Below are 14,980 nucleotides of genomic sequence, written 5' to 3'. Positions count from 1 at the left end.
TTCCTGTAAGTAGCAGTAACACAGAACCACCACATGAGGCCCTCTAACATTTTAACATTACTCTTCTTACAGGCCCATTTTAATCCTCTAAAAACAACAAAGGAAAAGTGATGGGAACATGAAGGAGAGATTTTTACACAGTAGAGGGAAAAACTTAGCTGGGGGTAGATTCAGTAACACCTGTTCTATGGCGGACATCTAGTTCATAGCTTGTAGAAGCCCTAAAAAACTTTTATGACTTCTGAGCTCTAGAAGTGAGTAAGATGCAGTGAAGATGTATAGCAGTTTATATCTGTACATTTATCTCCTTAAAATGGCAGGGATGTGTAATGTAATGTGCTGGCTGTCTTGGCGAAGAAGGGTATGTCTATCTTGCAGGCACAGCAGCCACTTTCATGTGAGAAAGCTCAGCTTGGGATAAATACTTGAACAGTCATTCAGCTTTGCAGATTGGTCTTGCCACCCTAACTGGGCTCCATGTATAGCCATTTTCCTAGCAGCACCTGAGTTAGCTAGTTTAAAATAGCAAAGACTGAAACATAGTCCTTTATCTTTAGACAAAGACATTTTTCTGCAAAGCAGCAGAGTCTACTTTCTAAATTTCTTTCCTATGCATTTTGTCTTGTCTGTTCTAAATAATTCATTGGCAATTAAATGTGCGCAAGTAGTTCAGTGTGAATGCCACACCGCTGACCTGAATTTGAGCCCATGGCTCCAGCGTGTTCATGACTCTGGCCAAGATGAAATCAGCAAGATTCCTTTTTCGTTTCTAAAGACAGACCTAAATTATTCTTCTTTTTTTCCTTTTTTCCTCTCCCTGAACAAACCTTTCACAAATAGTATCCCTGGGGAACAAGTTCAGGGTTGAGGACAGGAGGATAAAGACATGAAAAAAATTCAAATGTTTATAAAGGCTAGTCAACTCCTTTACCCGCTGCAGGTTTTAGTGGAAGCGTAAATCTACTTACAGTCTCTGTGGAGCTAATGCGTAGATTCGATTCTATGAACTTTAATACCACTCAGAACTTAACCTTAATTTGATGGCATTTTTATAGTATATAAGGTGTGTCGCTATGCTGCAGTCAATTTTCTCTTTATTCTGTTTTCTATTCATATGCTTTCAGGGCAAGCACAGCATGTTACAGACTAAATGCACTCTGTGTACTCTCTAATGGTGACACTGCTTTTGTTCCTCTATTTGTTATCTTTTAATTTAAAATGAAAATAATTCAAGCTAAAAATATGTAGCCTTTTTGTATGGCTCGGTATTGAAAAGGTGAAAAACGGTCTCAAAGAAAACATGTCTTGAACTCAGATGACAGTGTATCACTCTAAATGCTCATGCATGAGGACATGGAGAGGGGGAACAACGATGAGAAAGAGTCGTACTGAGACAGAGCGCGTCATACTGAGTCAGAACATCAGAAATGATAGAGGATAGAGAACTCACTGGAGAGCTGAATAGAAATGACTGAAAAGGCTCTTTGAAGATAAATTGAGGAAAAGATGGACAAAGGAAACCACTGGATATTTGGGGATGTTGCAGAAAATTATTTCATATAATCAGCTGGATAATTATGTGTTCTTCTCTATACTTTTCACAGGGGAGTCTAGAGGCAAATTTCTGGAACCAAAGTTTCTGGGAAGTACAAATAACAAATGAAGGGCATTAGCAATCTCAGAAGAACAGGTCCCTTACAAGCTGAAATTATTGAAGTCAAATTAACTTCCTGGGCTGGAGAAGTCATACCATAACTCCTATAGTAGATTACTGAACCAGTATTGAACCAGTAGCAAGTGCTGATTGCTTTGGTAAAGTTGAAACAGGCATAAGGAAGCAACAATTTAATAAAGGAAAAATGCAATAAAATTGAATTAAGAAGAAACGGAGGGTGGTGCCAGAATATTATAGATCACCAAATGTATCCTCTATGATGGGAATAAATTTGAGATATCAATATATGGTCATCTTCCTAAAGAAACAGAAAGACACAAAACCTGATTGCTTAGTCTTAATATGTTACAACTAATTTTGCTATTTTTTGGAAGTGATGACATTTAAACTTAGGAGTGATCAGTGGTTTCGGAATGGCTACAGGCAGTCAATTCAGAGCAGTAGGTACCATATTTGAGATGATAATGAAACGAATGAGATGTAATCATGAAAATTTTTCTGCCTGCTCACGTGTAAAGCTACACCGATTTCCCTGGGACACCATGTAGGTGCAAGACACCGCTTGCAAGCATCAGGCTTCAATGGCAGTATCCCATTAACAGCAAATGGTTATGGGAAAAGAGAGAGTGAGGTGAAGGCTGGTATAGTAATTCTGGTTATGCCTTTCACCAAAATCATTGTCACCAAATTATTTGGGCCAAATAGAACTACAATCCTTCATTCCAGCTCCAGATCACACCCACATATATAAATTGAAAAGATATGGCAAATTGATCAATGTTAATTAGGAGTCTTAGCCCACTAGACATATTTAAGACCACATACATCAAATAATTGAGGGTCTTTAAACATCAGTGAAATTGGTTTGTCCCAGTGAAAGGAGACAGATTATGAGATTTGCTGGAAGATACTTACAAAGTGAATGATTTCATGATTCCCAAGTGTGTCAACCATTGAAATAAATGGAAAAGCACACGAACTGGGGGAGAGGTGCCTTAATATACAGACAGAACATTTTAATAATATCCATGTGACAAAAATGTAATGCCATGAGGCATAAAGTTAAAATAGAAGCTAGCATCTGGGGCTGCATACAGACCAAGAAAGGAGTGCAAAGCTTTGGTGAAGTGGATGTGACAGAAGTAACACAGCTTCATGTCTACTAATCAGGTACACAGAGAAATTATGCAGCTGAGTCAGAGACAGAAATTGTAGTCATTTCAAGCATTCTATAATTTTGCTGTAACTTTTTTGGATAGCAGGAGATTTAAAAAAGCACCGAAATTTTGAAGGACTGCAAAACATTCAAACATTCAATGACTAACACGCAATAAAGGTTAACCTACTGTGGAAAAGATACAGAAGACTACTATTGTATTCAGTGAAGAGCTTCATGATTTCTCAGTAGTGTAGTGCTTATATTTACGACACTTCATAGCAATGAAGTCCTTGAACTAACGAGTAGCAGATGTATTGGAACAGTACAACTTACTGACTTCTACGTTCAGATTCCTTGTTTAAATCAATGACCTGTCATCAGTAATTAAATTATCACTATTTTATCACATCAAGCTTGTAAGATATATAAGATATATAGTCTGGTTTATATCTCAACTTGACTGATATGCATGTGCAAAACCTGCTATTATAAACAATAGTGATTTATCTCCTGGCTATCTAAGTAGGGAGGCTAAAGACCAAATGCTCAAGCAGAATAAACCACCAGTTAGAAATACCATGAAAGAAAAGGCATGTGTTTGGGACCACACAGATTTACCTTCTTGTGGTCTTTCCTCTAATAAAGGGATTTTTTCAATGCTGTCAGTATAAAAAACTTAATCAACTAGAGAAACAGAAAACAAACAAACTCCTCCAACAAATCCCAAAACGAAGCCTCACAAACTAAGACCAAAATGCCAGAACAGTAATGTATGTTATACAGAGGTCTCAGACACAGTACTTGGGTGACCTCTTCCCCTGCCTGTTATTGGTAAGTTCCCACAGGGAAAAGCAGTAGAAGCTGTATGTATTAATAACTGTATGGGAAATTGTCTCCTTTGAAGGAGGGAAAATAGCTAGCTACTAACAACTGTGCTTTGGAATCTGACAAAGTCCTCCAAAGCCCACTGTTGGCCTAATATCTTTATAGAGAAAATTGAACATCACTAAAAAGACACACTCTCACCTTTGTTATAAAAACCTGAAAAACTAGAAGAAAAATCTTGAAACTGGGACAGAAAATAAAATGAATACTTAAAAATGTACATGTACACAATGAAGGATAGAACCAACCTTCCAGCATTGATAATGCTGAGATCAGCTCCTGAGCAAATGTCTTCCACAACATATGAATTCTCTGAGCAGGATACATTTAAGGATGTATAGTTAGGCTTGCAAACAGTCAGGAAATACGGTGCCTGATATCCTGTTGATAGCTGTATAATATCAGTAACAAGAGCAGTAGAACAAAGACCAAACACATGAACACCTGGGAAAGAAATCAACAGAGCTTGTTAACTTCATTATATGCATAAATTAGATTAATTCATTGTGATAAAATACATTCAACGGAATTCTGGTGGCTTGTGTTATTGGACTTGAGAGAATTTAACTGAAGAATAAGCTGTATTTTTTTATGAAGGCTTATTGCAAAGTTGAATTCTTTAATGTAAAAAATTAAGATTACTTATGCTTGTTTTCTTCCTGTTGATACTTAACATTTCATTTTGATGGCTTGATGTCCTCCACCATCTTTTCATAAAAGTGCTTCAATTTGGAAAGCAGTTTTCTGAACTGACTAAAGGATAGCCAACTATTTGAGGAGAGCATATGTGCTCATCCAGTCCTTGGACTTGCCCACTGGGATATGGGCTTTTAATAAGGTGGAGAGCTGCCCATTAGATCACTGCTCTGAGGACCTGTTCTCTTTTCACCACCAGGGACTCATCAGCTGGCAATAACATTGGCTACCTTCGCACCGCTGATATTTCTTGAGTACCAAGTCCTTGCCACAAGTCCAAACATTTAAGTCTTTTTGGTAATTGATCAGTGTTTCTGTCTGGTTAATAATGCCAAATTCACAAGGCAGTTGAAGTAAATGCACTTGTTTTACTGAGCATTTTCAACTGCTTCTCCCCTAAAGATTTATCTCTAATTCTCTACTTGTATTCATATAAATAAATTTATTTTTCATCTTAAAATTAAAAGAATGCTAAAGTCATTAAAATATGAAAGAAACTGCAAATTCAGAGTATGAATCAAGAATTAAATTCATGCATCTTTGAGCTTCTCTTTTTTGGTGATGCAATGGGATGCCATACAGGAGGAGAAGTGGAGAGCATGGGGTATCTTCACAGTCCTCCTTGCTGATCTTGTAATCTACCATCCCCTCTACTCACGTCCTCACTGCTGCTCTTAAGAGGACGCTTTACCGGTCATAGACTGTGTAACCTCTCCTGTTATTACCTCCCTGCTTGCCAGACTACAGAAATGTAGTGTATAGTCACCAGGTTTTCAGTCTGCTGTCCTGCAGGTTGTCTTTGCCTAGGCTGCCCTCCCTAATGGAAGATTTCTGGAACAGGGAAAACCTTTCCTTTAGCCACTCTTTGGTAGAGGACATTAACTGTAAGAAGGGGAACAAAGTCCAGTTGCCTTTTCCAGTTCAGTTTTCATAAATGACAATTAAAACAAAGTAAAATAAAACAATCCAACATGTTCCTCTCTATCGTTAGGTTGCCAGATTCTAGCCCTTTTCCAAGACGTAGATAAACATCTCCCAGAAAAAGAACGTCAAATCTAGTGACAGTTTCTGACAAGTTTTTACTGTCATGCTGAATACTGTGTCAGGTGGGTTGAATCCTTATGATGCATTGAAGACAGGGAGGGGAAACTATACGCTGAACCCATTAAAAGGAAGCCAGCTCAAGGTGGGCAGAGAAGGAAAACCAAATTATTCTCTTAGAAACACTGACAATAGTACAGGAGAGGAAAGGGAAAACGGAGAGTGTAGATGCTGCATTACTGAGTACGGGGCTGCTCTGTCGCTCCATCTGACAGTTTCTTCTCACGTTTTCTGGCAGAAGACCTATGCCGGTGACAGCCCTGCACTGCTCTGAAAGGTTGTTTCAGAGAAGGAAACCTGCATGGTGAAAATTGAATGTATATGGAAAGCTCTTCTTTGTGACTAACATTTGAAACCCACCAACAAATCTGACAGCTCTTCTAAGAAAAGAATTGAAGTTGCATCCTCCTGCATTAATATTGGCCTCTGTTCCAATCCCATTTCTTCTTTTGGACAGGCAACAGTAGAGAATTCCTTCTCCTATCATTATCTGCAATGACAAAGGAGCCGTTAAATTAAATGTAGCAGTTACTCAGAAGACACTGATTGAATTTAAAGGGCTGAAATGTAACTATACCACAACCAGTGTCATCCACTGACATGTACTCGCCTTTAAAAGATTTGTATCGATATGTAAACATTCAGCAATGCAACTTAGCCTGAGTGAGGGCAGGCAAGAAGGTGGCGCTGAAATCAAATGTAAGTGGCATACAGTATACAGTGCTCAGTGGAGTCGGGGTCTTGATCCACAGCTGAAATAATTAGAAAATCTCACCTCTAAAATAATCCAGAGCCACTGCAATATCTTAGTGCTCCTGAGGTGGTTTTAGCACTCAGTCTTGGCTTCAAGCCTAGCAATCCCTAGCAGCTTCTAATTATGTGGCAGCCTGCTCTTCTGTATTTGTTTAATTTGGCTTGGGTTTTAACCAGATCCACAGCAGTAGAAAAAGTTCTGTCCTTATGGTCCCTCTGAGCACACCAAGCAAAACAGATTATGACTGAAGCCCTAGACAAGAGTTTATAATAGAAATAAAGAGAAGAATATAAATGAAAAATGGTGTTACTTGCTGGAAAATCCAGATCCATTTATACATTTGCAGTGTCAGGTTTGATTGTTTTCCTTGTTAAATAGTGCAACAACTTGGAAATCTGTACAGAGCTTGTACAGAGTTCAGAATAAGGGTTGGGCTGAAATATTGAAATTAATGAGGCAGTTCTCACCGCTAAGAGGAGATCCACCTTGTCTATCTACAGATGCATTGAAAACTAATAATGCAACGCACAAAGCTTGCAGTGCAATGAGATGCTAAAGCATCTGAATTATGCTGAATCTGCTGTAATTACCAGCAAAGTTTGTCCATGCTGAGACCCCTCATCCTAGGAGAAGCGAGATACAATGGACAAGCTTAGTCTAACTCTTTTCTAGCTAAAGGCTTAATAAATTGAAATTTCCTTTCTTTGCCAGAAAAATTGAAGTAGTGAAGGTTGTCTCATTACATGGAACAGTCAGTGGTAAGGGTTATTTAAGGAATTTTATTTAGATGAGAACTATGGTCACTATTATCTGTCTCCATTTGATCAATTTACAGCTGAAACTTCCTGGAGAAATCAGTAGTACTTCAAACTTAAAAAACAGAGAAACTCCAATATTTTTTAGCCAAGCTCTAGGGAATGTCTGGCACAGGGAAAAACACCAGAGAGATGGATTAGCTTGTGTGATAGAGGAGAAAATTGGGAAACAGCAAGGCCTATGTCAAGGAAAATTCAGAGGCTGGTATTTCCAAGGAAACAAACTCCTACAGTAGAGGAGGCAGTAGGACTGAAACTGCCAGCAGTGAATTTCTCTCCTTGCTAACTGATTTCCCAAATCAATGTGATCTAATTTCCTGGTGATCTCTGTTAGAAAGCACACTGTTATCTTTAAGTAGGTTTTTAGTCAGTGGCTGATAAGGGTTTGAACCTACACTGATATAATTAAATAACTGGTCCTAACATTTTTGAATGAATAAGTGGAGAGAAAATATATCAGAAGATCAGATTCAGAGTAATTTAAAGCAAATGGAAGTCATGTTGCAATTCAAGTATATCTACATTCCAGACATAAAATATCCATGTTGGTAATTCCATACAAGTCCAGTTGTTCCACACTGAAGTCCCCTGTGGTTTATGAATGCATATAGGAAATTTCATATATGCCACAAGCTATAAGACATATGTCAATAATACAGATAGTGACTTTCTGTAGCACATCAGGGCTACAGAACAGACCTGGTTAAAAGCAGTTGCTGCTCATTAACAATCAGCAAAAAAACCCAAAGGAAAAAAAAAAAAACAAAAAACCAACATAAAGCCCCAAATCTACACAGATCTTTCTGTAATAATGGCTTGGGAAAATAAACTACAAAATGCTAGATTTGTTGTAAAAAAATTTACTATAAAGTGAATAGATTCAATATGTTCTCCAGTCTTGGGAAAAACTGAGTACATCAACAAAAACAACACAGAAAAAAATTAAGTCCTATATAATATTTATATAAGGCTTTAAGGAGGGATTGAGACTGGAATTTGCTTGTCTCCTCTGCCTCCCTGCCTTTTTTTTTTTTTTCCTTATTTACACTCTTTGGTAATATTTAAAATGTGGCTTAATCACACCTGTATTTTATTGAGTCTTGATGGCCTCCTGCCTCATACTGCAGTAAGTACCTGAATTGCAGACAGAAGTTAGCATATGCTGTGTTACTGGAGATCCTCAATTCCTCGCATAGCTCATGCTCTCTTTTCCATATTTTACAGGTTTTATAAAGTGTGTAATTCATTGAAATGTTAATGAAAACTAAATTATAAAATGCTAAACTCTACAAGATGACAGTGGCACAATTGTAATCTTTTTGCATTGAGCTTCATTGCCCTATTTTTCCAAAGAAAAAAGGAAGAATTGAACAACCCCCCCCCCCCCCTAGTTTTTTACTTCAGAAGTGGTATTGAATAATAAAGAGCTGATGCTCTACACCATCTTCAGTGCCTTTTATGAAAGGAAGTTGTGTATTTTGCATTATCAGAGCCCATTCTCCAACTAATACAAGCATCACATTCATGCTTACATTGATACAAATGAACTACACCTTCCTAAGGCTTGCAGCTTTTAAGCAGTTGTACTTTGAAGCTTCAGGATTCACTTTCTTTACTGATCTTATGTTTGATAGGCATGCTCAAGTGTGGGTTTGAGTTCCTCACATGGCATGGTTTTGGTTACTTGTATGTACTGCTGGTAGGAGAATGATTCAAGCAAGAATAACATTTTTTATTGCAAAATTTCATGCAATGCTGAAATAATTTAGTTGTAACCAAAGCCCTTAATAAACACTCCGTAATGAAATGGGCATCTTTCATCTCAGTTGAAGGTGTTTGATATTACCTAGGCTTGACATAAACTCTCTGAAGTAAAAATCAGCTTTTACCCCTCTACTGTGGCCCAAGTGAATCTATACAGATTCCTTTTATGGTTGTTTCAGGAAAGTCCACTTTGTTGTTATCAGAAACACTGTCTAAACTTAAGAAACCCAGCCAAACTGCAATACCAACAAGTTTTGTTTTTATCACAATATTTGGTGTTTGCTGCAAGCGTCTGCACCAGGAACACTGAGAGCCTTAGCTCCCAGTTCCTAAATGAGTAAAATTTTTAGCCTGATGGTTGTGCAAAATCTTTCAAAAACGGTTTCTAAAGCAACCAAAATCAAACACAGTAAGAAGAGTTCAGTTTAAAAAAAAGGCAAATAACAAAAAAACATCCTGGAAAGCAAAGAGAGAACAGCACTGGATGATTTTTATATAGGCATCACATTTTATGGATTTTGTAACTGCAAATTGGCTAGCGTTATAAAAGAAATGAACTGGCTGAATTTAAGGTAATTCAGAGGAGCTGTCAGCAGAGCTACATTTGCAGCTGGCCTTAGAGAAGTGCCTAACCGAGATGCGCAGTCATTGCTGTCAGGGGAGAGAAGAGACCCTTTCAGAAGGCTGATTCAGCTTTTTAGGTGCATGGAATCACCCACTCAAGGTGAATTTCTCTCTCCATTTGCCAAACTGGAGTGGTGTGAGAATAAGGCCCCTATCTGAGCTGCCTAAAATCAGACACAACGAATTCCCTCTAGTATATATATATAAAGGTAAAGTCTTTAGATTTCATTTTAATTTGACACAGCAATTCCAGCAGGGACAGTACTCACCTCTATCAGACAATTTATAATTTTTTTTCCTGTAAAATAATGACCAGACTGCTCATATTCTGACAGGACATTTCTGTTCTGCTGAAATCATCTCCTCCCTTTGGGTGAATGATTAAACCAGCCTCCTTTTGCCTGCTCTTAATGACTAACTCACAATTTAGAGGAGTCCCAGTGCTATTTGGGAAAGTGTAATTTATTTCACTGACATGGTTGATATACCTTCTCACTGAATAAAGCTAGTCCTAACAGAAGTGGCATGTTCAGGGCTGTAAATGAAAGGCTTCCATTTCCAACAAAATCTGGAATTTTTGGTGTATCTCAGAGTATGGAGGTGTCCTGTCTGTAAAAGTTCAAATATTTGTACAGCATAACAGAATGATTCAAGCTATTCTCACCCAACTGTAGGTGCTGTTTCTTAACATTAATGCCCACAATCAGGATAGCGTGAGTAGATGAAGTGCTACAGCGAATGTTTTAAGCAGTGTGTCTCCTTCTCTTCTAGAATAAAAGATTAATTAGCCTGGATGACACTCTGCAGCCCAACTGAAACCAAAGGAGATATTTTCTTTATGCCAACTGAAACTCTGTTCAAAATTTTTAATAAGTGACAGTGGCACCTAAAACTTACCGTAATTGATGGTCCAGCAAAAACCAGACTAAGCAGCATCAAGAAGGGAACAGACTCTTGTGTAGGTTCAATGTATGGCATACTCAGACTCTTGTCATAGCAATTAAATCCAGAGTGAACTGGCTTGAAGACATCAGTAAGTTCAAGAAAGTAGAGGCTAACAACAGAAGATGCCAATATGGGCAACTAGAAGAGGAGAAATCAACAAATTACTGTTTGGAAATGGAATAGCAATGCTTTGGTAAAGACAACATAGTATGTTAATAAATCTCTGTGATTGCTATTTACATCTCACTGCTCCTTGTCATATCCATTTTATCATCTTTAAATAATTAATTCTGTAGAGATATGATACTATTCAGTTGATATCAAATAACCCCGTTTTCTACCAAGCTAGTCAAAACACCCAATCCAGTCTTCAGCTCACGTAATTTAGCCTTTTCATCTATGAAACATTAATAGACAAACTTTGATATTTTATTTTTTTTTTTTGCAAAGGAGGTACCAGGACTGCAGTCTCCCATGTGGGGCCTCAGCATTCTCCTGTTCATCATGATGCTTTTTGGTCCTTTAGCAACTCTCTGTCATGCATATGACAATGTTTATATCAAAGCCAGTTTGCATTAAGTTTCAAAGTAACAGTTAATGAAAAGCAGTATCCAGTGCTTCCCTAGAATCTAAATATGTGATAATATAGTGTTCTGCCTTTGCACATTCATTTTGTAATTCTATCTAAAAAGCAATTAACTTGGGCAGGACTCAGTCTGTTTAGAACCATGGTGACTAGGGTTCACAGTTCTTTTATCCTTTTAGCTATTTAGTGATTTTACCCTTCGCAATTACTGCCAGTAATTTATTAAGAGTGAAGCTGGCCCCTCTGGGGATAAATTCACCCCAGCTTGCCACCAGCTCCTGCAAGCGCAGATTCAACCAGTAAGCCTCTGTGGAAGGAAGTCATTCAAGAGAAACAGCAAAAAGGCATTCTGAAGCCATTGGTTTATAAGTGAACAGAGAGGGCAGCCCTGCCCCCCAGGGCGGGCATCGGGGCATTCAGAGGTGACCAGCAGCATGTGATTATTCTCTGTATCCTCTTAGTAAATACTCAGAAACGTTTTTTGTTTGTTACTTCCCAGAGTCCTCACTGAACAAGACAACACCAGAACAACTTCGTGCTCCCCCACTGAGATGCAATGACTCCTTCCCTGTGTCTCTTCAATGAAGGTACCTATGGATAACATGATGTGAACTGCCTATCTGCTTCCTTTTCTTATTTTTCTTAAGATGACTATCACATTAACTTTTCCTCACTGTTAGCTGCAGCTGAAAAGTAAAAGCTTGCAACTACTGAATATATTCACTTAGATAAAATCATCCAAAAATCAACCAAATCAACCAAAAATCAACCAAATCTTAGAAGGCTGTATCACATCTCTTGAGGAAAAAACCCTCCTCTTTTACATCGAGCACCTCACGTTATGAGAAATAGGGATTGTCCTAACATAATTTTGGGCATACTTAGGTTATAATATTCTTGCAATGTTCAGTACACATTTACAAAAATAATTGATTGATTAAAATCAATGTCATTCATCACATTCTACAATGGAATAAAAAAGCAGAGGTAAAAGTGGATAAATATGTATATTGGAAAAACGATGAATAAAACCTGCTATATATGGCAGAGGGACAATGGTTTCTTGCATTAACTGGCCATTTTCAGATTTTTAAACATTGAGCTTTTAAAATGCAGAATTTTTGTGCATAAAATGTAATTCTGGGTGGTTAAAGAAGGAGGGTTCTCGCTAAATTTCACTGAACCATTTTTTAATACAACTTAGTTTTTGTTTGGAAAGAACAGCTTATCTTTGATGTGCTGAAGGATTTGCAGAGGGTGAATTGTATTTTCAAAGTGTTCTAAGCAAAATCTGCAGAAGGTGGAGAATGAAAGAATTTTGCCTGTCTGGTTGTCTGTGTTCAAGTTGATTGCGTTGTAATGGTGCATAGTATAGAGGCTGTGATTGTGTAGAAAGGAGGGGAATAATGTGTATCGGCATCCCTAAGTGCTATGAGCATTACAAAAATAACACGAGGCATCTAGTAAGTTCGCTTCAGTAAGTAGTGTGTGTGTGTGTGTGTATATAAAATGCAAACATATATGCATATTTGCACTCCCATACTCTATTACACATACATATTATGTATAGCATATCACATACACAATATGTAGTACATATTATGTGAATACATGATGTATAATATAACCATTATATAATCTGACATATAATATGTATGGCATAATTATATACAGTGTAACTAAATTGAGTCATGCTTCCGGCCCATGGCAGGAGGAAGTCCAGCTCTTCAGCTGGATGCATTATATACTACTACTTCTCACTTCCTGCCGGATGCGGTCCCTGATTGACTAGGATGCAAGCATGCATGATTAGTCAACATGTGCTAGGCTGTTTCTAGTCATTATACAGATAATGCAGGGATGAAAGAGGACTTCAAGTCTTCATACTCTGGGAATAATTAAGATTGTTGTGGAACTGGGTGCCCTTCCCTCTGCACCTGCCTGCACAGAGACTGTGGGGCTCCTGACCAGAGGGTTGGCACAGTGCACACTGCCCTGGCGTGCAGGGAGCTTGCACCGGGTCTCCGCTGCTCTTGTTGGGACACTGAAATTCTGCACAGCATTTGAACTCACACGTATTGCAACTTCACTTCTGCACAGCATTTAACTCTTGAAACATTTGCCAATGTCTTTTATTATTAACTGTTTGAAAGTCATACCTAATGATTTAGCCAGGGTCCAGGTCCCATGGGGCAAAGCATCTTATAACGGGACACAAACCTATTCCAATGAGCTAAATGTACAAAGCAGGCAAAGTGCCTATTGCCCTTCTTTTCAGAAGTTATGCCCTTCTATCTAGATGTCGCCAAAGGTTCACATTCTAGAATGGAAACACAGAGCAGGCAAACTCATGGAACACCTTGCACTCAGTTTCATCTTCATTGTGTATTTTTCCATTTCTCTAATGTCAAGAAAAGGAAAGCCTCTCCTTGAACAACAGGCTCTGCATTACCCACAAGTCCACCTCTACTTTGATTATGGTATTCTTAGGCAGGTAGCTGTTTTAAATGGCAGTATTGAACTATCAAAAATAGGTGATATACGAAGTGATATTTTATTGTGGGACGCTTAAATAAAAGATGTGGATAACTTTTTTTGGTAAAAACTACTGTATGTAAGCTATAATTTTATTGTTAATTACAAAATCAAGGAATCGTAAGAATTGCATTTTACTGTCTTATGACTTCACTACAGGACTCCCATGTTATTTCTGACTGTAATTATCCATTCTGCTAAAAGAAAAGAAATAATTCTAAAGGACTGAATCTCCAACGTAACTGCTTACAATACTAATGAATAGGTTTATAGTCAATTTGCTATATACAGTATGTCAGATCCCACAGGACATTTTTCTTCCTGTCTTTTTTAAAATACAAATATAAAATGCATCTTCTAAAAGTCTAACGTTTCTAAAAAAAAGGCAAATGTTTCTAAAATCTTCTAAACAGTACAACTGGCTAATTAATACATGAATATTTATGGAGTGTTCTGCTTAAGGCAGCAGTAGTTCTGTAATTATAGACTTCAGCTCCCAACACCTTGAAAATGTCAAATATAATTAGATGGTAGAATGTGTATTGTTTTAATTACAAAATGGAATAGGAATTTTCCTGTTCCTAATTAGAATAATAAAACCCCCAACCCCCGTTCACATATCTTGACTAATAAGTCTTTATTATACTCTTACTTCCCTGGTTGGCTAATGGAGAAAGATCCCTGATTAGCTTGTAATTTAGACCTGTTAGGCTTAGAGTCTTAAAGCCAGGGCCATAATAAGCATAGCTGCTGAAAAGGTCTGATTTGGGGCTTATTTATCTTTTTCAAAAAAGATTTTTTTCTTTTTCCTCCTGTTATTTTCTTAAACTGTAAGTTAAGAGCCGTTATTAAGCCATAGGACTTTGCTATTGATAATAATTAATGTTATTAATATTTTAAAAGATGTTGCTGTATTGAGCTAGGAATTGTCCAAGCATGAGAAAGATGATCTCTATTCCCAAGAGCTCAACAAGGATGTAAATACCTAGAGATCTTGTAAGGAGAAAAATAAAAGGTGAAAACCTCCTGTATGTTACATAGTGCAGGACAAACCAAAAGAGCATTTGGTAGCACAATAACTTCTCTGAACTGATGGATATGTAACACATCTTCCTTCTGGCCAAGAGCCACAAGACGTGTATCACACATTGCAGAGAACTGAAAGAGGAGACGGCTGTGAGAGGAGTTCAGAGGTGGGAGATAACAGTTCTTCAGGTTGCCCATCACTCTTCTGTGGGACATGCTGTGATTGCTCCTGGGGCCGTTTTGGGGTACTCCTGGTTTACTTGTGAGGACTAAGATTATCCAGGACCCACAGTGCCAGCACAATTAGTTATTGGTCATATGATATAGCCTACGCATGGAAGCCACGCTGGTCCTGCCCAAAACCCACGAGCTGGCTACCCCTTAACAACCAGGCCCAAACTTGCTGGGGCATCCC

General features: G+C 38.0%; 2 protein-coding genes across 3 annotated transcripts in view; one reads left to right on the top strand and one right to left on the bottom strand.

Moving 5' to 3' along the window:
- Positions 1-14,980, top strand: part of PLPPR5 (phospholipid phosphatase related 5) — a 252,420-nt gene that overhangs the window by 75,080 nt on the left and 162,360 nt on the right. Inside the window, exon 7 of the mRNA XM_087730605.1 lies at positions 11,504-11,591. Within this exon, the coding sequence (XP_087586731.1) occupies positions 11,586-11,591 (6 nt within the window). The 5' untranslated portion in view covers positions 11,504-11,585. The remainder of the gene's footprint in view (positions 1-11,503; positions 11,592-14,980) is intronic.
- PLPPR4 (phospholipid phosphatase related 4) overlaps positions 1-14,980 on the bottom strand; it is a 34,607-nt gene that overhangs the window by 9,234 nt on the left and 10,393 nt on the right. For both annotated transcript variants that reach the window (XM_087730593.1, XM_087730594.1), the window contains 3 exons: positions 10,371-10,556; positions 5,877-6,006; positions 3,968-4,163 (listed from right to left, as the gene is read on the bottom strand). In XM_087730593.1, the coding sequence (XP_087586719.1) occupies positions 3,968-4,163; positions 5,877-6,006; positions 10,371-10,556 (512 nt within the window). The remainder of the gene's footprint in view (positions 1-3,967; positions 4,164-5,876; positions 6,007-10,370; positions 10,557-14,980) is intronic.

This window comes from Nipponia nippon, unplaced genomic scaffold (assembly GCF_047370975.1).
Source record: "Nipponia nippon isolate SJK-2023a ecotype South Korea unplaced genomic scaffold, ASM4737097v1 scaffold_5, whole genome shotgun sequence".
NCBI lineage: Eukaryota > Metazoa > Chordata > Aves > Pelecaniformes > Threskiornithidae > Nipponia > Nipponia nippon.
The sequence above is the reverse complement of the archived record's forward strand: the minus strand, read 5'-3'. Positions and strand labels throughout refer to the sequence as shown.